This window comes from Fusarium solani (genome assembly GCF_023522795.1).
Source record: "Fusarium solani strain SB1 chromosome Unknown bctg00000007, whole genome shotgun sequence".
NCBI lineage: Eukaryota > Fungi > Ascomycota > Sordariomycetes > Hypocreales > Nectriaceae > Fusarium > Fusarium solani.
The window spans coordinates 198,968-223,476 of NW_027072150.1; the positions used below are offsets into that span (position 1 = coordinate 198,968).

The following is a 24,509-nucleotide window of genomic DNA, read 5'->3' on the forward strand; positions in this document are numbered from 1 at the left end:
TTGTAACTTTCGATTATGACAACCGCTTGCTTCATATAATGGATTCCCTAGATTTAATTTACTATTACTTTCCGCTTCAGATACTCACATGCAAGTCCTGCGAATCTACTTTTGCGACCCTTATTCGAGCCCATATACGCACATTCTATAAGGAAGTCGCTCGATCTAAAGTATAAATAAAGAAATATAAGATATCTTTGTAGGCTTTGCCTCGCATCTTAGACCGCGTGCTTATCCGGAACCTGCAGCCTAACGCATAAGATTTTGTAATTCCTTATATTTATCTCTATCTTAATAGCATCTTCTGCTTATGCTGCAACGGTTAAAAGCAGCCATATATATACCGCTCTGAGATATATATATATAAGCATCTTCGTTTAGTTTATAGATACTAACTTTATTGCTCTAGCTATCACTATAAGCATAATACTATATAAACCTAGTAGGAAGATAGAGTTACTAGAGCACTAGTTGCCTACTAGATGCTATTTAAGGTATTAAGTAATAGGTGCTTCTTCCTGGTTTTAGCCGCGATGTTATTAATAATATTAGATAGGGCAGCCTGGCTAGCAAACGGCCTTAGCAAGCTAGATAGCAAAGTCCTAGTATGCCCCTGACCTTCCCTAAGCCTAGAAAGACTTATAAACGACAAACTCCTGAGGCTACTTATCTAATTATAGCTTTAATTAAGAATATCTAACATTATTTTTAGTTTAAAGTTAATTTAATATTAAAATAATATTAAGAATATAATAATTATATACTTCTTAAAAGACAAACTAATTATATTAAGTTTATATTAATAAAGAATACTAAGTATAATCTAAGTAATAAAAGTATAAGTTATATCTAATAATATACTTAGGGTATTATATATAACTAAGTTATATTAATAGCTAAAATAGCTAATACATAAGAAATATAATAAATATATATTACATACTAGTAGGCATAGTGCCTAATTACCTAATTTATATCCTTAATCATAGTGATTAGATAAGTGATTATAGTAATTATGGTGAGTGAGAATCATAGTGATCGGCTTAACCTCAAGGTAACCACGTTCTAATTGGTGGGCAACTTATGGGGAATTGTCATCCACGTGGCCGGTGCCCATTGGGCCGTGACACATATGGCCACACGGAACATAGCTCAGCCAGCGAACTCATCATTAAGCACCGTCCGACTGTAACGATGATTCTAAGATAGAGATTATATCAGCTCAGCACACACTTCCAGACAGGTCCAAAGAATGTTACGTTGAATATATCAGCATCATAGGACCGCCAACGTCGAACACAGTCGAGTATAGTACAACATTACAAGTCCAGCTTGCCATCATCAGAACCTGGTAGGCACTGGCTGTAGAGATGAAGCCAAAGTGTGTCAGCACGATTGTGTCGAAAGCCACCACCAAACGTACCTGTCCATGTGTTGTACACACGATGGAGCGTCTCGTGGGATTGGCCAACATGGAAGTCCTTGGCGTCTTCGCCTCTGTGGTGTGAGTAGCCCATCTCTTTGGACATGGTTTTCGAGTTGAATTGGAATAGAGGAGAGAACGCTCGATGGGTGAGTGTAAAGAATCGTAATGAAAAGCAAATCTAGGCGACCTTTTATTAGATTCCAGGCCCAGGAGTTTGCCGGGAATCCGGGTTGGTAAAGCATGCGGTGGACCTGAGTCGCACGGGTAAAAACGATGTGGGAGAAACGTATGGGTGGGTAGAGATTAGCGGAGAGCTGGGACCTTAACGCCCATCAATCACAGTCTGCTTGGGCAAGTGTTATCTGGGTGCAGGGTTTCAACTCGGACTTGCGATAGATCCCATGTCACGATCTCGCAGAGGTACTCATTGGAACTTCCCTATTAGTGTACTGTGGGTCTTTTCCCACTTGGTTATCAATAAGACCTAGCTCATGAGTTGGAGAGAGACCAGTAGATAACATTCGAAAGCAGGCCAACTAAGCTTCCGAGAGGTTGACGCAGATAAAAAGTACACCTGTGTATCGTACTCTTACTTTGTTCTTGGAAATGCAGGCGGCAAGATCTGGGTGTCGTGACTCTGTCTGATACGAATGTCAGGTCCCAGACTAGACCGTCCCTAAGCTAGCCACCAAGCTGCCAACTGTGCCAAGTGTGAGCAATCCCAGTGAGAGGAGAGTCGTATTCGATGCTTGTGGTAATATCAAGATACATATCACATGTTCAATAAAAGTGCACTAGAGCCACCCTCAGGCTATAAAGGGTTTTTAAGAGGGGTCTAGGGAACTCGATCCTGGGCTAGGTCTCTGTGCTTCATGGCAAAGCAACTACCTAACCTAGAGACTGACAGATGGGTTGCACTATTTCGTTCTTTATAGCTCCCGCCGTAGAGCACTGATGATGCCTGCATTTGCTGGGCGGCTATGATATTTCATGGCCTTGGATTTAAATAGAATTATGTTCGCTTTATTCCGATGGCTCAATCGTTGTGTCTTTTGGAGTTATGGCTAATGGCATTTTTGGAGTCGTCATTGATACCGCATTGACTCAGCAATTTGTCAAAACCTAGTTAGTGGGTCTATGCCCCCTTGCCAGCTCCTGTTTCAAGCCCGCTCTTGATTTGCTATCCCGCAGAGAGGCTGCAATCGTGAGGCTTTTGGCCAACCGGGAGGGCCTAACAAGGGTCAAGAGACCCACCAGGTTTCGACAAATTGCTGAGTCGATACGGTAATAAGAATTGTCGTTAAACCACTACGACGAAAGTGAAAGACCCTTGTCAACAGGTACCGCGATGCGGCTGGTTATACTCTGTACCCCTTGCTAAAATATTGAAGTAAATTTTTCACCGCGATCCTAAGTTGTTTGCTTATTTATGAGCTGCGCTGGAGCTGAGCTGAGACATTGGGATCCGCTCCGCCAGGCTAGCAAACAATAGTCAGGGTCCAGACCATGATTATTAGCGTGACAAGGCGCCATGGCTTGCGAAATCGTTCACTAGCTCAGCGCCATCTTTCTGTTTGTCAAGATCTAGCTACGATCATTAATTTCCCGTCATCTGCCTGTCGCTTGAAAAGAAGTCTCACCCCAGTTTCCACCTTCTCGGTCACCAGAATCTTTATCTCAACTAACCTCAGTCGCTCTTTTCGCTCTATCGTGTTGAGATCATGCATGCAAAGTCTCTCTTGTCCTTGGCCCTCGGGCTTCTGGCGGCTGATGTTGTGGTCGCCGGTCTGTGTCGGCCGCGATCCTCGGGTAGGTTAATATGTCGTTGTAGTTTCTGCGGAACTCTGACTGACGCCCTTTCTGCTCAGACACGTCGTCAGCTGTCTCGTCGACAGCATCATCTATTTCGGCTTCTTCAACGACCGAGTCCCTCTCCTCAACCATGTCCCATTCAACCACAGAGACTACCTCTACTACGGAGTCCCTCACTTTGACGACGTCTTTATCTTCTGAGCTATTCTCTACGTCAACAACTTTCTTCACCACCACATCTTCCGACTCCACAACGATCAAGACATCAACATCCGCACCTACGAGCACGAGCTCAACAGCCCCGTACGACCCTATCCCCACCTTCAAGGTAGTGGCTGTTGGTGGTCCCGTGCCTGGCGCAGAGCTCAAGTCGACCGGCCAGACGGGAAATATCCTCACTTTCAACCCCACCTATAGTGGCACCCGTGTCCTCTCCTTCTCCCTTGAGCATAGCACCAGCCGTCTTCGCGAGAGCAATGGAAAGTACATGTGCCTTTACTTTAGCGGTGGTTTATCCACCGTCACTGTTTGTGGTTCCGAGTCGGACGGCATCAAGTATCTCACCTGCACGGTTATGCCCGACCTCACTCTTTCGTGCAGTGGACCGGATGGACACCGTTACTTTGACGACGAAGGCGAGGAGGTTATTTATGAGACTGGTGGCACGGTTGATCACTTTTATGTCACATGGCAAGGTCAGGGATATTACTCCTACATTGGGGGCGCCAATGTTGTTGGTGGGGGCTTCATCCCGGTCAAATATGGGTTGGAACAGGTGAATTAGCTTTGGTGTGGGCGAGTGACTGCTCTAATTGAATTCCGAGACAAGCTCATCTTCCCGAGAGTTATGCCTAGTATATCTTTCTTTCTCCGAAGTCTGAACCTCTAGTAATGGTACCGAAAGTGCGGGTTTTTCTACATGATTGGTTAGCTATCAACGTCAACTCATTTCAGGGCATAGAACCTACATTGTCGGCGATGTCCTCGAAAGCATGAGCAAAGTCAACATCATCCACGATCTCTCCGCTGGCGACCATCGCGTCTCGTTTCTTGTTCATAAACACGTAGTATGTTCGAAGCGTGATCAAGACCAACTCAAGGAATACAAAACAGCCGAGAATGATGGCCAGAGCAAGGAAGTAGCGCGGTGCATCCTTGTCCCTAAAGCACTGAGGGCCGATGGCATTGCCCACAGCCCAAAAGACAAAGTTGCTGGCAATGACAACCGACTTCTTGGTTTGGCCCGCGACATTTCGAGATACAAGAGACAGTGCCAGACCAGAGCAGGTCCAGAATGAGTAGATGATGTAGTACGCAATTAGGAGGCCGACTCTCTTGTCGTGATGGAATGGTTGGGAGATGAGCACCACGACGCCAGCGATGGTGGGTAAAAGACCGAGCATCATGATGAGAATGGTCTGCTTGAACTTCCGGTCAGCCCATGCCGAGGTCAGCATGACGGTGAGCATAACGATGCCGATTGGCATTTGTAGAAGCTGAGTCTCCCAGGTAGAAAAGCCGAAAGACTTGACGAGGATGTTGGCGTAGGCCCCAATACCACCAGCAGGCAGAGTTGTGCAGATCTGAATCAAAGCGAACGCATAAACTTTCGAAATATTAGTATGTGAGACAAAATCTTCGGAAGAGCACTTACCTTGAGGATCCGAGGTGGCGTGGAAGATCTGTTCCTTGCGAAACACACGATTCTGAACTCCAGTTCTGTTCTCTCGCACCCGCTCAACCATGAGCTTCTTGTCTTCTTCTGACCAGCACTTCGCCTTCATGGGCGAGTCGGGCATCCAAAAGAGAACAAAGACGCCCCAGAACACAGTCGCTATTCCATATGTCATGAAAAGAGCCTGCCATGACTTGATCGGGGAGGTCGAGGGGACGAAGGAGAAGGCAAATGCAAGAAGCCCGCCTAGGATTTGTTGGATACCGTTCATCATGTACCTAGAGAGCAGAGAAATTAGTACCCAGAGAAGTATGAGGTAAACGGCTGACTTACCAATGCACAATAGTGCTCGCTTGTTCCTCTTTCTTGTACCTGTGAGATCCAAGATTAGTGGGAAATTCTGGCAAGACAAAACTGCACTCACCATGTAGAGGAAAGAAGCACAAAAGCAGGCTGACAGACTGCCTCAAAGCCACCAAGGAAACCACGGAGGACAAGGAGTCCGACAAAGTTGGGAGCGGTAGCGTGCAAAGCCAATGTGATCCCCCAGAGAATGATGTTAATTGACAGCCACTTTGCAATGGGTAGACGTTGGAGGAGGTAATTTTCCTAACACACATTAGCACGGTCAAATCCACTGTTGTTGTCGAGGTTGATGGATGGCTTACAGGATACTCAACCACCAGAACGACGAGATACATGATGGTTGTGAACCACGAATACTACAACCAGTCAGATGTGCTTGGTTTAACCAAATCTCGATGTTTGTTTGACGAACCTGATTCGGGGCAAGGTTCGCGTCCTGAATGATGCCCATGATCGAGGCAAACGACATGGTGCCTCTATCAAGCGACTGGGTAAAGTAGGTGACGACCATGATGACCAAAATGCGCTTGTCTATCATCCTCTTGAGACGCTTGTTCGTGTCCTCGTCGATCTGGACTCGTGACTCGGCGACATATTGTGCAACTTCGTTATCGACGAGATCGAGGTTCGCTTGGTTCTTGCCAACCTCGCCATCTTCAGCGTGGATCGGTGTGTTGACTTCGTGGTCTGGCTTCATGATGTTTAAGAGGAATGACGAAAGAAGATGATAACTTAATCAGGTTTGCCGATACAATGGGCACAGCAATAGATGGAGGGACGACTTTATATGAGTGATGAGTCTCGATACCAAATCGAAAGACAACCTCTTCTTTCCCCAGAAGGAGCCCCACGGGGAAAAAACAAGGTCAGGGTCATGGGGAAGAGGGTCATGGGGAATCGGAGCAGGATCAAACAAAGTCGTCCCCAACCAAGGGCAACAACCATGACTACGCCAGGAGAGGAATGGCCCAAAAACCACTCTCGCTCTTCATTTAGGTGCACGACTCATGCGTTGCCCTCTCTCGACATGTGGGACTTCGGCTCTCGTTCAAAATCGACATCTTCATTATCCCGAGCCCGACACCATCAGTCACCCATCGGGTCTCATTGGCTGTCGACCACTGGGATAAACCCCTCAATCCTCGGAGGCCGCACCAATGTCACCACGCCAATTGCCCGAACCCGAGTCAACTCCATCTTTTGTCGTGGACCACACTTGAGCAAAAGCCCTCGAGTCGGCTTCTGCATTGCAATTGGCTCGGCTCCTCATCCGCATCATGATGCAACAGCTACTCCACCTCAATGATCATCTGAGCTGCCATCAACTCCACACACGGTGGGATACGATTGGAGAAATCATGATTGGAGCTGCATCCCCGGATGATATAAGACCTCTGCGAGGGGTCAAGCAAGGGCCCGAGGTACTGTCTTCAGCTCGAATCATCCCAAACACAACGTCTTACCATGCTTGAAGAACAATTCATCGAGTTCAGCCCCGGTGGCACCGATCTCGTTGACGCTACCATTCTTGTGGACGAGTCCGACTTTGTTGGCGTGAAGATAGCTGCTCGCAACTTGTCCTGGGATTTTGCAAGGGTGACAAAGAAGGATCCTCTCCCCGTTGGCACAGTCGAAAACTCGAAAGACATCACGACAGGAGGCTCAAGAGTAGCCATAATTGTCGGTTGCGTTGAGTCGAGTCCGTTATTGCAACGTCTTGAAAGGGAGAATGGCGTTCAGTATAACGCCATCAGGGGGAAATGGGAGTCCTTCCTCACAGTCTTGGTCGATAAGCCCCTCGCAGGCTGCTTTGATAAGGCACTTGTGATTGCTGGTAGCGACAAGAGGGGCGCCATCTTTGGTATCTACACATTGTCCGAGCAGATCGGAGTATCTCCGTAAGTGATCCATCGAAGCATATCATAACCCAGTGAGTACTCACATAGATTAGGTGGTACTGGTGGGCTGATGTACCCTCAAAATATCACCCGACCATCTGTGCAAGCCCTAAGACAACAACACATGGCGAGCCCTCGATCAAGTATCGAGGGATCTTCCTCAATGATGAGGCTCCAGCTATGACAGGTTGGGTCCTGGAGAAGTTTGGCAAGTACAATTCCGAGTTCTACAAGAAGGTTTTCGAACTTCTGCTTCGTCTCAAGGTAAGCAAGCATTCTTTTGGGTCCATTCGGGAAACTAATGAGTGTCGCTAGGCAAACTTCATGTGGCCTGCCATGTGGCCTGGATACCCAAACCCGGGGGCAAACTTCTTTCTGGATGACCCAGACAACCAGCGGGTAGCTGATGAATATGGTATTGTCATGTCAACATCTCACCATGAGCCAATGCAACGCCTCACAAACGAATGGGTTCTAGAGAACGGAGAGGGAACTTGGGACTGGGACAACAACAAGGAAAGGATGACGCAGTTTTTCGAGGATGGAGCCCAAAGAGCCAAAGGTTACGAGTCATACTTCACCATTGGCATGAGAGGAGAATATGACCGCAGGATCAAGGCCTCTGACCCAGCTGCAGCCATCTCGGATGCTATCAAGACTCAGCGCGAGGTAATTAGTCATGTTTATGGCAGCAGCGACAAAGTTCCACGTAAGTCTTTAACCCTGGGTGAAGCTGAGGCGATCTGACATCCTGCAGAACTCCTCCCTCTATACAGAGACATTGAGCAGCTCTACGACACTGGCCGGATCCGCGTTCCCGAGGATGTGACATTGCTGTTCCAAGATGACAATAATGGCACAATGCGCCGTCTTCCTACTAAGAAAGAATCTGCTCGAAAAGGTGGTTCTGGTGTGCGTCTCCAACTTGCCCTCTTGAGGACATCGCCGCTAACAGCCTCCAGCTCTACTACCATTTTGAGTACGTCGGTCTGCCACGGAGCTACAAGTGGATAAACAGTGTCTCGCTGGTATGTTTAGCTATTACCTGGCATCATTCACTGCTAAGAAACCTCTAGGGAAAAGCATGGCACCAGCTTCGACATGCGTACAACCGCAATGTTCGAGAGATCTGGATCTTCAATGTGGGCGATCTGAAGCCACTGGAGACTCCAATCACATGGGCTATGAGTCTAGCATGGGATGTCAACCGGATTACATCAGAAAACCTGGGTCACTTCCTCCAAGAGACGGCAGAAAAGACCTTTGGCTCTGAGTTGAGCTGCGAGATTGGCCGTGTCTATCACGGATACGATCGTCTGGTCTGTTTGCGCAAGCATGAACTTATCGAGCCCACTACCTTTTCCCTACTGCACTACAACGAAGCCGAGACTGTTCTTGGCCGATGGGACAAGCTCTTACAGGACGCCAAATCGGCATATGACCGCCTCACGGAGGAGCAGAAGCCTGCCGGATACCAGCTTATCATACACCCCGTCAAGTCGAGCCACACTTTTGTCGCCCTACGCGTAATGCAGGCACGCAACCAACTCTACGCACGGCAGAGGCGCAACACCGCCAATACCACGGCCCAGCGTGCTCTTGACCTATTCGATGCGGACTTTGATGTGCAGCTCGAGTACCATTCGCTGCTAGGCGGCAAATGGAACCAGATGCTGAGGCAGACACATCTTGGATATGAAGACACCTGGCACGCGCCCTCTCGCGACATTATCACGGGCTTGGGATATGTGCAACGGCGTCAAGACTCCAATCCTATAGTCGGACAGATGGGCGTTTCTGTTGAGGGCCATCGTGGCGTCCGTCCAGGTCTCATTAACGAGGAGTCTGAACGGACGCATCCCAGTCGCCGTGACCTTGTACCGGGCTTGACACTGGGAACCATGAGCCGATACGGCCCTGTTTCTAGGTGGTTTGAGATCTGGACCCGTGGCACTCCGACGATCAGCTGGACGGCATCGACACCCTACGCTTGGCTGCAACTGTCCAGCTCCTCGGGATTCTTGGTGCCTGGCAGGGACGATGTGAGAGTCAATGTCACTGTCGACTGGGACCAAGTCCCTGACAACTTTGATCAAGAAGTTTTGATCGATGTTAGATCCGGTATTGGCGATTTTGAGCAGATTCACATACCCATTGTGGGACGCCGTGTGCCTGATGCTTTTCAGCAAGGCTTCATCGAGGGCCCTGGTTATGTCTCTATGCCTGCTACGAGCGGCATCTTCGGCCATGACTATGTGCCCATGCCAGACTGTGGTAGGTCTGAATATGGATCTATTGGACTTGACCTCACACGCAATGTGAACGACACAGCCGACTTCCTAGCATATCACTTCTATCAGCTCTCAGACACCAGCACAGCAAAAGTTCTACTTGAATTCGGCATCACACTCACCACCTCGACTGAGGATGTCCTATCTTACGACTTACAGCTGAATGAAGGGCCTGTCACACACCACAACATTGAACAGTATACTGAGGCCAGCAACCGCTTTGGCTTGAAGTTGGGAGTTCCGCGTGCTGAGGGTTGGATGAAGGCGGCAAGTGATCTTGTCTGGAATGTGTCGCATGAAGTGGATAGTCTCAAGCCTGGGCCCCAGGTTGTCAAGATTAGGCTTTGCCATCAGAATGTATTGCTCGAGAAGGTGGTAGTGGACTTTGGGGGTGTTCGAGAGAGTTATCTGGGACCGCCACCGAGTTACAAAATCGAGGATAGTTGCAGGTGTTGAAGTTATTCGGGAGGCACAGAAGCAAAGGAATCATTTTTGCCGTCTCTTAGGTATTATTAGAAAAAAAAACGGACAATGCGGAAGCAGCTATGGCGAGTTCATGACTCGAGAACCGAGAACCCCTGGTCACGCACAGTATGGGATGAAACAGGCCAACTTTACCTATTTCAAAGAAAGCCCCGCAATTTCTTGTTACCCCACGGGGACTATTTAAAGGCCCTCGGAGCCCGCATTAATTCCACATGTTCTTTTCTCCGTTACCCGAATCTCCACCATCCGCATTACGTGCAACGACATGACTCCATCTCCAGCGAACACAACGGAATCGGAAATACCTTCATGTCACGGATGTCGCCGTCGAAAGCTCAAATGCTCCAGAGAGCAGCCGTCCTGCGCCAATTGCCAACGGTCAAGTGAGTCCAGTCACCACATCTTCCATGGTCCTTGCGCTAAGTTGACAGATGAGTCCTGTGTCTACGATGCGAAGAAAAATAAACCAGGCGTCAAAGTTGGAGCTGTTGAAGGTCTGAGTAGACGTTTGGGTAGGTCGTCGGTAACAAGGTCTCACTGCGGTGTACATTTGCTCAGGTATTCCAGAGACGCTTGAGCAAGCTTTTCATGATCAAGCAATACAACAGAACGCCACAGCGAGTTTCGACTCCAGCAACGTTACCTCGAGCATTGCTCATCTCACAGGGGCTATCACGTCGTTGGCCTCGGAGATTCAGAGACTTTCTTCAAGACGCGACCCTCCACATGCATCAGCTCTCAACGGCGACGGGGATGATGAAGGGATCCGCTCTCACAAGAGGAGACGGGTTCAGGGTTACAAATCGGGATCTCCTACCCAAGAGACGCCATCGCCAAACGAAATAATCCAGTCCCTGCCACTAGGCCTAGTCGAAGAGCTCGTGCAACTTTACTTTGACAGAGTCTTTTACTGGATTCCTGTCATACATTACCCTCGTTTTAGGGAAGAGATTAAACAGGCATCTGGTCGGCAAAGGCTACGTGTGGTGCTTGATGCAATGTTAGTTGCAACATTGCGGTTTGTTGATGGAAGAAGATATGGTTTAGCGGATGATGATATCCAGCGACTTGTCGAAGAAAGGTGCAATTCGGTACTCATATCTGCTATGAGGTCATTATCTATTGAGAACCTGCAGGCACTAGTCATCTTGGCCTTTTCGACTGTAAGTGGTTTCAGCCCGTCACTCAAGACTCGGCCCCGGTGCTGTTCCCTCTTCATTGGTTGACATCATTCTCCTAGATTGGAAACGGAGAGCCATCCGAGACGTGGCCCATTATCGCTTCGATGACTAGAACTGTTGATTTCTTGCAGTTAACGGTGGAAGGAGAACACGCCAGGACTCGGTACTTGGTCCCTACAATGCCATTGTCAACTCCGATAGGTTGGGTTCAAGAAGAGGAAAGACGACGAGTATTCTGGAACGTCTTTAACCTTGACAGGTAAGCTACCTACTCAAAGTGTGTAGTAATATGCTAACACCCAAGTAAAGATATTGCTCCATCACAACAGGGCAAGATATCTCATACCCCAGTTGTACGATGGGAATACTGATTGACTTGAGACAGATGGAGCACCGGCATCGCCAGTGATAAGATAAACCTTCGGCTACCAGCGAATGGGTCGTATTGGTATGCAGAAACGCCCGTAGTCTGCCCATACTTTGCAATATCTGTTACGCCAGACGCTGCAATCGGCAGCCCGTACGCACTAGCTCACACACAGTGTTCGACTTGCGGACAGGTCTCGACAGCGGACACTTGCAATTCAAATATTACAGTTGCAACCGGTACCAGAAATCCAAGCCTCACATATGAACCCTCAAGTGCCTCGTCGATGGGTGGATTCTCATATGCTGTTCAGGCAACTGAGTACTTGAATCGAATTGCCACCTGCTTTCTCTACCCCGAGGTAGATTTCGATGATCAACAGCAGGTCATAGCTTGGTTGACCCGGTTCAAAGAACTGGACCTTCAACTCGTCCAGTAAGTCTCACTCTGTTCCACTATCTCTTCATCTACCTGACTCGTGAATCCAGCTGGAAGATGTTTCTACCCAAGAAATGGAGAGATCCGAACCGAGCTCCAGATACGTCAACGGGCCCTCATGACCTGGACCATAGCATGACTCTCGCACATGTTACGCACAATACCTCTATGATCCTTCTACATCATCGCATCGCCTATCCTCCAAGTAGACAGCGCCAGGTCGTTCCACTTCCGAGTTCATGCAGTGCCGAGACCTGTCGACTAGCGGCCACCAAGACAAGCAACATTGCCGAGACATGGCTCAGAGTGTGCCCTGAGAAGATCGTCGTCGCACCACAGATAGCGTTCTGTACGTTCATCAGCGCTAGGCTCTTACTAGGTGAGTCCTGATACAGTACAAGCTGAAATAATGATTGCTGATGCGGATTTAGTTCACTCTCGTTATTATAGCGAAGCTCTGATGCCCGAATTCTGGGTGCTTGTCCGTAGCCTTGAGAACATGTCCAGGCGCTGGGCAGGTGTGGCTCGTGGTGACTCGGGCCCTTTTCTCAACCTGGCTGGGAAATACGCATTGCATCTCAGAAAGACATACGAAATATTTCAGCGAGATGTGGCATATAATCTCACAGTACTCGACTACGCCGAGAACATAGAACAGGCAGGGAGATATCACGAGCGCGATCAGTGTCGGTCTCAACATCCACGAACAGGAGATGACAACGATGACCCAAGAGCTATGTCAACTTCTATTTCCGGTCAGAGGCTCGGATCGATGCCTTCTCATCCTATGGCTCCCCAAGGACACCTCCCACCCGCGCGGCCACAGGACATCTCAACGGGAACCAGCCCACCAGTTAGGATAACAGGTACGGTTGATCAGCCAGAACACGTCGACAGTATGTCGTTCGCTGCGGCAAATCCAGACGTTCAGGAGCTACCGGAAGATTTATTGGCCATATCGCAAGCTCTGATGGACCAGAGATTCGCCGAAATGGATCGCATTATTACTTTGGATGACTCCTGGTTTGAAGCCAACGCGCAGGCAGCAGATATATCTTCACTGCATGTTCCTGGGTGGAACACTACAGAAATGAGGTTCACGGACTTGCAGGGCAATAGAAGTAGTGCTACAGGCAGAGACTGGGAAGGAATGCAGTAGATCTACAGCCGCTGAACGGCAATTATTGCTGTTGCTTTGTGAAGAACAATACCAACCAGACTTCTCAATTGAGAGAGGCTAATGTGGCTACTTGAGAGAAACATGATGGAGGAAATATCTCTGAGCTCATTCAGCCAAAGGCGGCTTCCGACCCCATACTACCTTCTGTCTATAGTAGGGATGATACTTGCCGGAGTTGATCTCCTTGCGGAAATGGGCAATGTAGACTTGGACTTCGGCTTCAGTCCAGCCCAACGTGTTGGCCATAAACAACACGACACCCTCAGTATCTGAGAGCGCAACATGTCGGCCAAAGTGACCCAACTCTTTCAAGTGAGGGTCCTTGGGCCAGCCTCCTACTGGTGTCTGGACGTTTCGCTCAAGTCAGATTCTAAACTCATCAAGAAGAGCGGATTCTCACCTTGTACTCAAATATCTGGATGTCCACAAAGCCCGCCGCTTCCATGGCTTTCACCTGGACGTCATCTTCGACAATAGTAAAGTTCATCCCGAACTTTTTACCGCCCTCAATAAAGAACTTGCCCCATTGGCCAAGCGCAGATTCCTCCTTGACAGTTCCATCATCGCTTGTAAAGAAAGGTGATGGCTCAAAACTCTCCACCCAACCGTCGGGCCGACAGCATCGATAAGCTTGAGCAAAGAGCCTGTCCCAATCAGGAATGCTACCGACAAGCCAGCGCATGTGGATGTAGTCGGCGTGATCAGCCGGGAACGTCCATTCCTGAGTGCAGTCTTCAATTTCACTAAGACGGAAAACACAAGTTAGCAGACATCACCAGCGGTTCCTAGTGTTGGAACGGTTCTAGTCCTCTCGAGACGTACAATTTCAAGTTCGGTGGAACCCACGAAGGCTGGATTGGCGAGATATCCGTCCCGATAACCTCTGCGCCGGGGTACTCGTCCGCAAAATCCCTGACCTGAGTGTCAGTTATCGACAAGCTGGGTGTGGGATACTTGGAGGTTTACATGGCCCAAATGCCTTTTCGATGGCGGAATTGTCGGTCAGCTCCAATGGCCGGGGATGAACATAGATGCTTTAGTGCTTCACGTACCGGTACCGGTTCCAATATCAATAACTTTCTGAGAAAGGAATAACTGTTAACCCCCACAAGTTTTTCTATGTGCATGACAAATATGCTTACTTGGACCTTATCCTTCTCCAGTGGTGCAAGATGGAGCTTGCCGTTAATACCAAGAGTCAAAGCATGATGGCTTGGGCTAGATCAGTGACTGAACGATGCCATATTTCCAGCAAGAAATGGCCGTGACCCACTTGATGTCTAGAAACTCGCTCTGCTTTTCGTCGTTGGCTCCCCTTCCTGGGTCAGCATTTGTTGATAAGAAAAGACATCGGAAAATCATTACCAGTACTGCGCATTTCCCATCTCACGGTGATATGTTCGGCCATGGACCTTTCGATACTCAAAAATGCTTGATGAAATCGAGCTTGTTGAAGATGCCGTACTCAAGCCGGTTGTGGAATCGGCATCCGAATTGTCGCCCACATCGTCGTCCTATTGCTCCGTCAGCGTCCATTTCGCGCTTGGACAGAGTGGATAGTCTTCGGTCGCCATGAACTCAAATCCACGCACCTGAGAAGCCTGTTGCCAGTGAGAAGCTGGGAGAATACCAACGCCGGTGGGACCCTCGGCAGCGTTGGATCCGGTGCTCTTGGGGCTCTCTGGGTCCTTGGAGCTCCTTGGACTCTTGCCGGTTTCTGGAGGCGATGACATGGCTTTGTCCGGGAGAGATTAGGCGTGTGGGCACTGAGCACTAAGAGGACTGGAGAAGTCAAAAGGATAGAAGTCAAAGAAATCTCTCATTGCGGGGTTCCCCCGGTCACCTAAAAAGGCCATGACGAAGAGAGTAGCCAACCACAGTCACATCAGTATCCTTGTTGTATGGATGGTAATTGGTGGATTGAGACATGCATTCGGGCAATACGAGATAAGGTTACAAAGCAGCCAATCTCATCGTTAGTGTCCAATCGGAAGGAATACGCCTATTTGTCATGAACCTAAGCGAGTGGTAGTCTAGCCAGGTCTTGAAATGTTGTGGATGCGTCAAACAGCTTGGTCTACCATTAACGACCAGCACTGCACAAGACGATCTGGGGAGCTATAGAAGGCTATATGAATAACCGTAAAGGCTAAATTGCAAATTTAATCTAATAAAATTTTTCAAACGGTACAGCGGGGCTAAGGAGCATGGGAGGATCAGATAACTACCTATTTAAACCTCCCTAGATCTGATAAACTTGTGCCTGGCCAAGTGTCTACCTTTTCCCCTCTCACACGTCCTAGGGATTTAGCGACTGGATGTTCTCTTATTCCACCTACATTCGCGTGGAAGGCTGTTCAAGATGGACACTGTTGTGAAGAACGAGTCAATCGAGTCCAGAGTCAGGAGTAAGATCGTCACATATCACGCCGCTGCAGCCCCATCGTTCCACAACCACTGATCCTAATAGCATTCTTCTTTGGCGCTGCGGCCAGCACGAAAGAAGAGAGGAGGCTGGTCAGGAAGCTTGGTAAGAAAAACGCTGCAATTGGAATTTCCGTTCCAGATGACTTACTACCTACTGTTGATAGACTTCTTCATCATGGTGAGAGGATCGATCTCAGCTTGCTTGAGCTGAAGTTCACATCTAATAGGTCTACTGCTGCCTCAGTTACTTTTTCAACTTTCTCGGTATGGATGAGTTTACTGAAATAAGTTTTCAGAGTTAAGAAGACAAGCTTACATCGAATTAGATCGCGCAGCATTCGCCAATGCCTACGTATGATGATTCTGTACAGCAAAATGCCCCAGAGTTAACCCTCTTCTTTAGGTTGCAGGCCTCCGTGAAGATTTGAACATGACCGGTGGAGATTACAGCAACGTTCTTGCCGTCACGACCGCCGGGTAAGACTAACGAAGACCCCTGATGCTCCAGTTGAGTTTTCTGATAGAGTTAATAGTATGGCCATTGGTCAACTCCCTCACGGAATCGTCATTCAAAAAGTTGCCCCAAGGATTTGGTTCCCATCCATGGTTGTCATTTGGGCCGGATTGACCGTATTGAGCTGCCCCTCCCACCACGATATACCCTCGCTAACTGCTACAGATGGCGAGCGCGGCTGCCAAGACTGTGACACAATTACGTGTCATTCGCTTCTTTCTGGGCCTGGCTAAAGCTAGCACTTACGCTGGCGCAATCTACATCATCAGCTCATGGTATAAGCCGGACGAAATCTCGAAACGTACAGCACTCTTCACTGCATCCGGCCAAGTCGGAACCATGTTTGCTGGTGTCATGATGGCCGCCATCCACAAGGGCATGAACGGCATGAGTGGGTTGCAAGGCTGGAAATGGGTTTTCCTCATTGGTACATGATTCAAAACCGCCTGACATGACCTGTGCTAACTGGTGTCAGATGGCATCATCACGCTCCCCATCGCGGTTTTCGGATTCCTCTATTTTCCTGATACACCAGACCGTACCCAGGCCAGGTATCTCTCCGCTGATGAGAGAAAGCTGGCACGTTCTCGGCTTCCTCCCATTTGTGAAGATGGACATAACATCATGCCACTCTCCCTTGTCAAGCGAATCTTGATGGCACCGATCTTGTAGGTTTGGCCATCTCGTTAATGGACTTTGCCATCCAACTAACATTGAGACTAGCTGGGTTCTTTTCTTCTGGTCCCCGGTCTGCGCCGCCATTGAAGCCTTTCCCTTCCAGAACAACTTCCTTCTCTGGCTCAAGCATCATTCCGACCATTTCACCCAGGCCCAGATCAACACTTATCCTCTTGGTGTCCAGGCCGTCGGTATTTTAGCAAACATGCTCGCAGCTTGGCATATGGACCCCACTGGTCAACGGATTCCGGCGGCCATTGTAGCCATCCTCCTCCAAGTTGTGGTTGGGTCCATGCTTCTCGTCCGTGATATTCCTTTCGCGGGGACATTCTTCGCATTCTATCTCAGTGGAACAGCGTATGCTGTGAACCCCTTGATCTCTGGGTGGGCAGGACTCATTCTGCAGCGCAGTGGTGATGATGCTGTGCGGAGCGTCACTCTGTACTCCATGAACATTGGTTCAATGGTGCTGTGGACATTCTGGGGCATCCTCTTCTACTCGGGAGCTGACACGCCATACTGGAAAAAGGGCTGCATTGTTCTCCTCGTTTGCTGTTTCGTCATGTTCTGTTACATGTGGCTAGTGTACAAGGTATGAACTATGCCCACTCTTCTACTTCTACATACTTACTGACATTTGCAGGTCGACAAGCACACTGCAAAGAAATATCGCGACCGCATGCCTGGAGCCATTGATCCAGAAGCCAAGCTTTCTGAGCCGGTTGAGCTGGTAGAGCAAGAGGTACCTACTGTTGCGGGGAAGGATGACAAGATCACTGGCCAGAAGGCAGTAAATAGTAAGCAATAATTCTAGAGGCATCCTTTGTATCTCAACCAGCGGGGCTTCACTTCATAGATATTGAATAAATAGTCTTGTGGATATAATGTAGATGTCTCCTGCTCAGCGTTCGCTAGTTTGTCGTGTAAACGGACTCCATTGTTGTTACCAACAATGTGCCCAAAGAGGCCATCAGCCACAGTAATAGAGAATTTGCTAAATAAGACGCCAATGCTACCTAGGATTGAGCAGTAGTTGCTTCCTCTGGTTTCCTTCCGTAAACCAAAGTCCTGTGTGTGGTTAGTAAAACGTTTCAAACTCTGGAGTCTAGATTACTTACACCTCATAATAAGGGTTCAACTTCTTATTCCTCAAAGCCTGCCTCATCTCGGCAATAAACACCTGACACTTATCATACTGCCACCCCATAACCTGCGTCAACAGGTACAGCCCAAAGCCCTCCAGCCCCCCGTCAACGAACATCTGCACAAATGACCCAATCTCTTTCAGCTTCGGATCAGACGCCCACGCACTCATCGGAAGCCTAAACTTGCGCTCCGTGACGTCCACGAAGCCGGCCTCGTCCATGAGATCTCTCATTCGTGACCCGATGGCAATCTTGAACGTCTTGCCCATCTTCTCACCTGCCTCTTGGAAGACGGCATTCCAGCGGTGATAAATGTGCTGAGGGTCTGCCACTACATCCGAATGGGCACGGATGTCGAGTTCAAGGTCCTCAAACCAGCCTCCTGGCTTGAGGTGGCGGAAAGCCTTGGCATAGAGAGCGGACCAGTCGTCGATGCTACCGTAGAGGTCGCGGATGTGGATGTAGTCAAAGTGATCAGTTGGCCAGGTCCAATCAAGCTGGGCGTCGTCGATGTGGAACTCGCAGTTTGGGGGGATCCAAGAGGGTTGAATAGGGGAGATGTCGGTGCCGATCACTTGGGCTGAAGGGAACTGGTCGGCAAAGTCACTGGAGAAATGTTAACCATTGTAGGGTTATGAAGCCTTGCTGGAAGCTGACATGGCCCATATACCAGTACCGGTTCCTACATCCAACACACGCTGAGAAACCGTTATTTTAGGTTCTAAATGCCAAAGATAGGAGTTACGGGCCTGTGGATGGCTGCCAATTGGCGCTTGATGAAGCTTATTATCAAAATAGAGAAGTATATAGTGGTGTCTGTAAGACCGTTGAGCGAAAAATGACACACTGGGGCATCGTACAGAACGTGCTGCCGGAGCATCTATGGACTCACGTAATGTCTAGACCTTCATTTTGCCGCTCGTCGTTGGGCGCCCTATCGAGCCATGTCAGTTCCGCTAGCGATATCATACCAGCCGTTGCTTTTTGCGATTACGGATGTCTCACCAGTACTCGGTTGTCTTGGAGTTCCCGTAGGTGCGACCGTGGATATTTCGGAAGTCTCGGATGCTGTCCGTTAGAGAAGCGGTCGACTCAATTTCCTGGCTAGAACACGTCAACGCGCACGCTCAGTGTTAAGATGAGAGGGGAAGCTACCTCAGCACTGAGGGTTCATCGTCGTGGTCGCCTCCCTCAAATTCGGGGTCCTGCGGTCGCGCAGAGATTAGTGAGAATGCAACCGAGGGGGCATAAAACGTACCGCTACAATTGGAGCTGACGTGGCGGGCCCCGTTGGAGACTTAGGACTGGAGGCTGGAGAGGCTGTCTTGGATTTGGGGCTGGACATGGTGTCGTACAAGACTGAAACTTAAGCCGAGACTTTTGAATGATGGGAAAGAGTTGTCGAAAAGAGACAATGGGATTTGGAAAGAAGAGAGATGCCCCTCACACTTCAAGACGGGTGATCAGTCAAGGTAACCAGGCCCCCACGCTTGACCCTTGCTCTCCATGCGGGGAGAAATGCCCTCCTTCATGGCAGCCAGTGAAAGGAGCATAAAAATGCGATTTGTGGACCTTGCGTTGGTTCAAGGATCAAATTGCAACCAAACCTCCCACGTTTCATAACAACAAATTCACTGCCATGAGGGGGCGGCCACAATTCGCTCATTGCTGGGGTGGAAGAGCTTGGATTATTATGGCTGTATTTACCTTTGAACTAGTACCTTAGTAAGAGATATTGAATTTCTAATCAGGAATAAGAGCCTGGTGTTAGAAGACTCTATCCAAATTGGAAAATGGTGGTAAAGTTGTGCACGCAAGAGATATGTAGATACCTATAGGTGTCTGTACTGTTCATTGTTGCTACGAAATTAGCTACCTACATGATCTTGAAGGTATACAATCATGGTCCAAAGGGGCGTAAAGAGGGGGATTTTTGTCCAAGTTCTTTCTCCTAGCGATGGGGTAGGTTATCGAATGAATATCTCAACCTCCTATAGGGTATGGTCTTCTATCCTGCAGGGAAGCCGGCAAGAGCACGGGTTTTGGCTCATGGTACATTAGAAATATAGTTATCAATATTATCTAGTTGCCATTGATGCTTCGGTGCTATCATCATGTGTTATCAAATACTAGATAGGAACTGTATTTCATTTGCTGGATTGTCCTAATCTGCTCTCTGGGTATGCGGTGAGGTTTGAACACGCTGACAAGATCCTTGATGAAATTCCGGGGGCCTATGGCCAATCTACTTCTAAACTCTATGCGAGGTATTCATTTAAGAACGAATAACGTGCTAACTGGCCTGTTCAAATGATGGCAGGATCAAAAGATCAGCTCATTCTTTTACCACCGTGGCACACGTGGGATCTAGTAACAGCATGTAGTAACGGCAGGTTAGGCATGTAGCTTGGGAATAAATGAATCGATTTAAGAATTAATAGGTATTGAAAACGGTGAGATTAATCCTTGGACCAAAAATTGGAAACCCCATCCTCTTCAGTTTCTTCAGATCCACCCAAACGCCTGCCCTCAAGATGCTCCTGGACAGTCTGGTAAATGGCCTCAATAACTCTCTTCTCTTCGCCACTCCAATAACTCAGCCCAGGTACTTCCCGTGCTCCTTCGTTCCTCCAACTGGCCACCACATCTGCCACCTCCAGGAAGATGCGCTCTACCCGCCCCCATAAACGAACCCGGACCTCTCTATCCCCTCGCGCAGTGCAACGTCCTCCATGGACCAGGCCTGTAAGTCCAAGGCGTACATTTCACGCAGTAGGGCCATGCAACTTTCTATCTGCCTACCCTTCTGCCGCGTTTCTTCGGCCCAGTGCCGTCGGTCGTCACGCGAGGAAGACCCTGACCTCCTGTACGGGTTTACTGCTAACTCCCAGCTAATTTCGACGGGTCGCTGAGTCGGTTGCCGCTCCGGCGCCTTGTAGTACTTGTTGATGGAGCTGTCGTTCTTGAGGGCTGAGGGTCGGGGATGTCGCAGCGGCTGGCGTGGCAGTCGTGACTCCAACCCGATGGCCTCTTCGGCTGGTCGGGGGCGGTCATCCTCAATGTTATGCCGGTGAGCATTACGGCTAGACGGTCGGCTGGGGACCGAGTGATGGCAGCCCATGACCAGATACGTGGTGATGAGAAGAATGAATAAGACGATGAGACCGTGGATGAGGCCGACGATGTTTGAGTGTGCTGGCCCGACTTTGGTGGCACCGATGCCTTCAATGGTGATGGCACATGAGAAGTTTTCGCAGGTCTGGGTCCATTCACAGAGAGAGCCGCCACAGGGGTAGACTATCGTGTCATTAGGCCAGTCTTTGGTAGCGTTCCCGCGGTCCCAGGATCCCTTGATGCCTACGAGATTGGCCGGGAATGGCTGTAGCCGCCACCTGTTAGTCGTGACGTTGAGCGCTGCGACGGGGTATGAGAGGAGGTCGTCGGGCGTTGACTTCAAGTGCCAGGCTTCCATGAGTATCGAGGAGGGAAAACTTGATGGAACAGATACGGGTTTCCCGCCATGAATGGGGCTCAAGCAGGCAGTGGAAACTGGCTCTGCTGTTCTGAGATGGGTAGTCCAGCCTGCATACTCGCTGGGGCGTTATCAGACCGAATGATGGTGTGGCTTGCATACAAGGCTGCAAACATGCAGGACTTGCCAACATTTCCAGGATACTTTGAAGTCATGTACTTAATTTTCTATTTACTAAAGCGATATGCGCTTGTAGTTACAAGAGGGATGGCATGGTTCGCCGAGGCATCAGTCATGCCGGGGACCTCAGGCAAGGTGGACATGCAGCTGGAAGGCTTGAAAGCGGGATTTATTGGCAATCATGAAGGGTTTCACACTATCAAACCGGGCGATATCATCCGTCTTCCCTCGGAGCCCCATTGTCTCAAAGGTTGGTCGAGTACTCCGCCTTTTCCCGGCCATCGCAGAGCACCCTGACTTGTACCCCCTTGCCGTTGTTGTATCCAACGCGAATCTCTACGTCCATCAAGGCCTTGGTGTAGCCTGACCTTTTCTGTAAACATGATGAGGGCAAATCGTCCAGTTTCACTTCTAGCACAGGAAGCTCATTGCTGGCTAAAAAGCTGTCAGCCGCCTTCGTTCGGAGTATGGACTCATGAGGTTGTGGTTTACCTTCTGGAAGCTGGTGCAGTGTAGTCGGAGCCTCAGTCATTGTAGTCGCACAGAATGTGATTCTTGCGGTGCTGCTGCTCCCAAGATAATCATCCTTGAAGGCGCAAGTGACGGGCTGTGTCATCTTGATGGATTTGTCTGGGAGGATCACGTCTCCCTTTCGTACCAGCCAGGTGATCTGGCCGACGGCCATTCTGTGGCCATGGACTTGATCCTTTACGGGACTTTTCTGACCCTTACCCCCGTGCCGCCACTGACTCCACACCTCAGATGCTGCGATGCCGTAGTGTCGTGGACACTCTTTGACTGCCGTTGGCTGGCTGGCCCCGAGGCCCATTACACGAAGAACAGAGCCTTGCGTTACAGCTGTCCAACTGTGTCTGCTGTCAGCTTGTTCAGGGATCAAGATCAACAGCGAACTGGACATACCACTCCTCAGGTCGCGTCACCTCCATTTCGTTGGGGTTATTTCGTGCCCACTCTTGTACCCTCCTGAAGAGATATTCACTTTGCGACAGACCGCCAGACATGAAGACTTTCTGCAGAAACATAGTTGTCAGCGTTATCCTCCACGTGTTCACTCAAGAATTCCTAACCGTGACAATCTCCCCCTTCACTGTGGCTCCCTCAACTTGCTTTGCGATGAGTCTGAGAGTTCCGTTTAAAGACTCGTCAAAGAATCCTTTCATTCTATCCCTGCTCTCAATCAGTCTCAACGCGTTGAGTCAACGAATGAGTCATGGCCTACGGATCAATGGTAAGGAGGCCATTCTTGAAGCCCGGCGTTTCAGGCTTCACTTGGATCCCACTTGCCAGTGTGAGGATATTGGTTTCGCTCCCAGTGAACTGGTGTTTGAAGGGATCGAATCTGTTGAGAAGTGTCTTTCTCTCAGGAGTGAGTAGAAAGTGGCCCCCGGTGCCAACCTCGTCATCAAGAATGTCAAGGTTTGTTGTGATGGACTTGAGCCAACGGATAAAAGCTCTGTCGATGAGAGTAGCTCCGCAGTATGCTCCTGTAACAAGAAACGGGGTTTCAATTTTGAAGTATGATATGGATTGGAATGGGACTGAGGCAGCTGACGTACCTGTGCCAGGAGCAACTCTTGATATCTCGAGGGGGTTGATCTTGTCGATTCGGTACGTGGCTAGATCCACGGTGCCACCTCCGGCGTCGCAGATCACGAAGCACTCCCCCTAGAAGGGGACGTTAGCCGTAGAGTACCGCTTGGAAACAGATCAACTTACAGGAATGAGACTGTCCTCTTTATTGCGGATGAGCTGTTGCACGGTAAATAAGGCACAAGCCTCTGGTTCTGGAACAAAGTAAACGTTTCGAAGAGTCGGGAACATCTGCTTGTGAAAGGCGCCCATTGCAGCACGATACAGCTTGTTCAGTGGCTCGTAGCCCCATTCCTGTCAAAGTTCACGAATTAGTTGAGTCCGGCAGCATAGACATCGGACAATGTAGATATGTCTGGAGTGGAAAGGAGGTGACTGACAGCGGGATGGGTTAGAGCAATGTCGAGTGGAATTTGGCCCCCAATCAAAGCAGACGACTGGCCTTTCATGTGAAGGTAGTACTGTCGGGCAATCTTGAGCAAGAAATCTTTGACAATATCCGACGGACTCTTAGTCAAGTGTGTTGGCGCTTCATGGTTGATATCGGCATCTGCGACCTCGCGCAGGCGCTTGACGAGACTCAGACCCTGCACAGCCTCCAGAAGTGCCTCCAACTCAATGGCAGGACGTCGAGTCTCGAGCTCCAGCTTGGTCCAGTGGAGCACGAGTTTGTGCCGCTCGGCGTCTTTGCCTTGCTGGCGGCTCTGGTTCGTCGCCTTGGAGTAGGATATTTCAGAGGGGACCTTGGGGTTACCGCTGCCACCGCTCCATCCCGTGAAGACCTCGAGGTCGTTGAAGTCAGGCTCACTTAGAGTCTTCTGTTGCATGTATGACAGGCCTTTGTAGTACTCAGCAACTGAACAAATGAAGGCGCAGGATAGCCTAGCTTACCGGTGCTTGTAGTACCATAATCGAGCCCAAGCACGACGCGATTCTCTAGTCCATTGTCCTGCTTTGAAGGAGACACGAACTCATGGCGATTGTTTCTGGGGGCCGTCATGAATATTTCATCTTCGTAGTCGATCGTATGCATACGCTCCCCAGCTTCTTGCTGGAATGGCGACGAGGGGGTAATTGCCATCGATGGGCCATTCTATATGCGATGCGGTCCACAAGTTGAACCCCAAAGAATGGCAGGCTGTGTATTCTCAACCGTGATCTGGAAGCAGTGGTCTACTGTTGCGTTGCCGCAGGTATTGGCAAGCTTAAAACTATGTGGCCGAAGGCCCAAAGGGTGTGTGGCTAGGCACACGGCTCTCGCGCGCTTACCTTCACGCCACACTTCATCAGGGCCAAAGATCTGCTTCATCCCAGCCTGAGAGCATGGAGGGGAGCCGACAGCGTGCTCACCCATGTCCGCCC

General features: G+C 49.4%; 8 protein-coding genes across 8 annotated transcripts; 3 read left to right on the forward strand and 5 right to left on the reverse strand.

The window, feature by feature from the left end:
* Positions 1 to 3,368: 3,368 nt before the first annotated feature.
* MRS44_010860 (uncharacterized protein) lies at positions 3,369 to 4,022 on the forward strand (the record flags this gene model as incomplete). Its single annotated transcript, XM_046284001.2, has 1 exon — positions 3,369 to 4,022. The coding sequence occupies one exon, from the start codon at positions 3,369 to 3,371 to the stop codon at positions 4,020 to 4,022; it is 654 nt and encodes a 217-aa protein (XP_046135502.2).
* A 166-nt stretch (positions 4,023 to 4,188) lies between these two features.
* On the reverse strand, positions 4,189 to 5,976 carry MRS44_010861 (uncharacterized protein; the record flags this gene model as incomplete). Its single annotated transcript, XM_046284000.2, has 6 exons — positions 4,189 to 4,844; positions 4,893 to 5,191; positions 5,247 to 5,285; positions 5,338 to 5,522; positions 5,582 to 5,635; positions 5,692 to 5,976. The coding sequence occupies 6 exons, from the start codon at positions 5,974 to 5,976 to the stop codon at positions 4,189 to 4,191; spliced, it is 1,518 nt and encodes a 505-aa protein (XP_046135501.2).
* Positions 5,977 to 6,743: 767 nt separating this feature from the next.
* MRS44_010862 (uncharacterized protein) lies at positions 6,744 to 13,099 on the forward strand (the record flags this gene model as incomplete). Its single annotated transcript, XM_065619494.1, has 13 exons — positions 6,744 to 7,177; positions 7,231 to 7,441; positions 7,493 to 7,886; positions 7,935 to 8,089; positions 8,140 to 8,205; positions 8,254 to 9,825; positions 10,236 to 10,337; positions 10,412 to 10,466; positions 10,513 to 11,117; positions 11,267 to 11,394; positions 11,521 to 11,937; positions 11,991 to 12,319; positions 12,372 to 13,099. The coding sequence occupies 13 exons, from the start codon at positions 6,744 to 6,746 to the stop codon at positions 13,097 to 13,099; spliced, it is 5,196 nt and encodes a 1,731-aa protein (XP_065475566.1).
* A 126-nt stretch (positions 13,100 to 13,225) lies between these two features.
* On the reverse strand, positions 13,226 to 14,853 carry MRS44_010863 (uncharacterized protein; the record flags this gene model as incomplete). The annotated part of the gene is made up of 6 exons (XM_065619495.1): positions 13,226 to 13,465; positions 13,521 to 13,863; positions 13,943 to 14,037; positions 14,263 to 14,332; positions 14,486 to 14,634; positions 14,713 to 14,853. 6 exons carry the CDS (start codon positions 14,851 to 14,853, stop codon positions 13,226 to 13,228), a joined length of 1,038 nt encoding a protein of 345 aa, XP_065475567.1.
* A 629-nt stretch (positions 14,854 to 15,482) lies between these two features.
* MRS44_010864 (uncharacterized protein) lies at positions 15,483 to 17,547 on the forward strand (the record flags this gene model as incomplete). Its single annotated transcript, XM_046283467.2, has 11 exons — positions 15,483 to 15,528; positions 15,591 to 15,650; positions 15,712 to 15,725; positions 15,775 to 15,811; positions 15,874 to 15,899; positions 15,951 to 16,024; positions 16,081 to 16,177; positions 16,227 to 16,488; positions 16,537 to 16,729; positions 16,785 to 17,331; positions 17,383 to 17,547. The coding sequence occupies 11 exons, from the start codon at positions 15,483 to 15,485 to the stop codon at positions 17,545 to 17,547; spliced, it is 1,521 nt and encodes a 506-aa protein (XP_046135497.2).
* A 208-nt stretch (positions 17,548 to 17,755) lies between these two features.
* Positions 17,756 to 19,229, reverse strand: MRS44_010865 (uncharacterized protein; the record flags this gene model as incomplete). Its single annotated transcript, XM_065619496.1, has 6 exons — positions 17,756 to 17,807; positions 17,858 to 18,490; positions 18,777 to 18,818; positions 18,890 to 18,988; positions 19,040 to 19,089; positions 19,143 to 19,229. 6 exons carry the CDS (start codon positions 19,227 to 19,229, stop codon positions 17,756 to 17,758), a joined length of 963 nt encoding a protein of 320 aa, XP_065475568.1.
* A 1,114-nt stretch (positions 19,230 to 20,343) lies between these two features.
* Positions 20,344 to 21,356, reverse strand: MRS44_010866 (uncharacterized protein; the record flags this gene model as incomplete). The annotated part of the gene is made up of 2 exons (XM_065619497.1): positions 20,344 to 20,627; positions 20,687 to 21,356. The coding sequence occupies 2 exons, from the start codon at positions 21,354 to 21,356 to the stop codon at positions 20,344 to 20,346; spliced, it is 954 nt and encodes a 317-aa protein (XP_065475569.1).
* A 424-nt stretch (positions 21,357 to 21,780) lies between these two features.
* MRS44_010867 (uncharacterized protein) lies at positions 21,781 to 24,228 on the reverse strand (the record flags this gene model as incomplete). Its single annotated transcript, XM_065619498.1, has 7 exons — positions 21,781 to 22,402; positions 22,458 to 22,567; positions 22,625 to 22,724; positions 22,777 to 23,222; positions 23,274 to 23,441; positions 23,528 to 23,985; positions 24,039 to 24,228. 7 exons carry the CDS (start codon positions 24,226 to 24,228, stop codon positions 21,781 to 21,783), a joined length of 2,094 nt encoding a protein of 697 aa, XP_065475570.1.
* Positions 24,229 to 24,509: the final 281 nt, after the last annotated feature.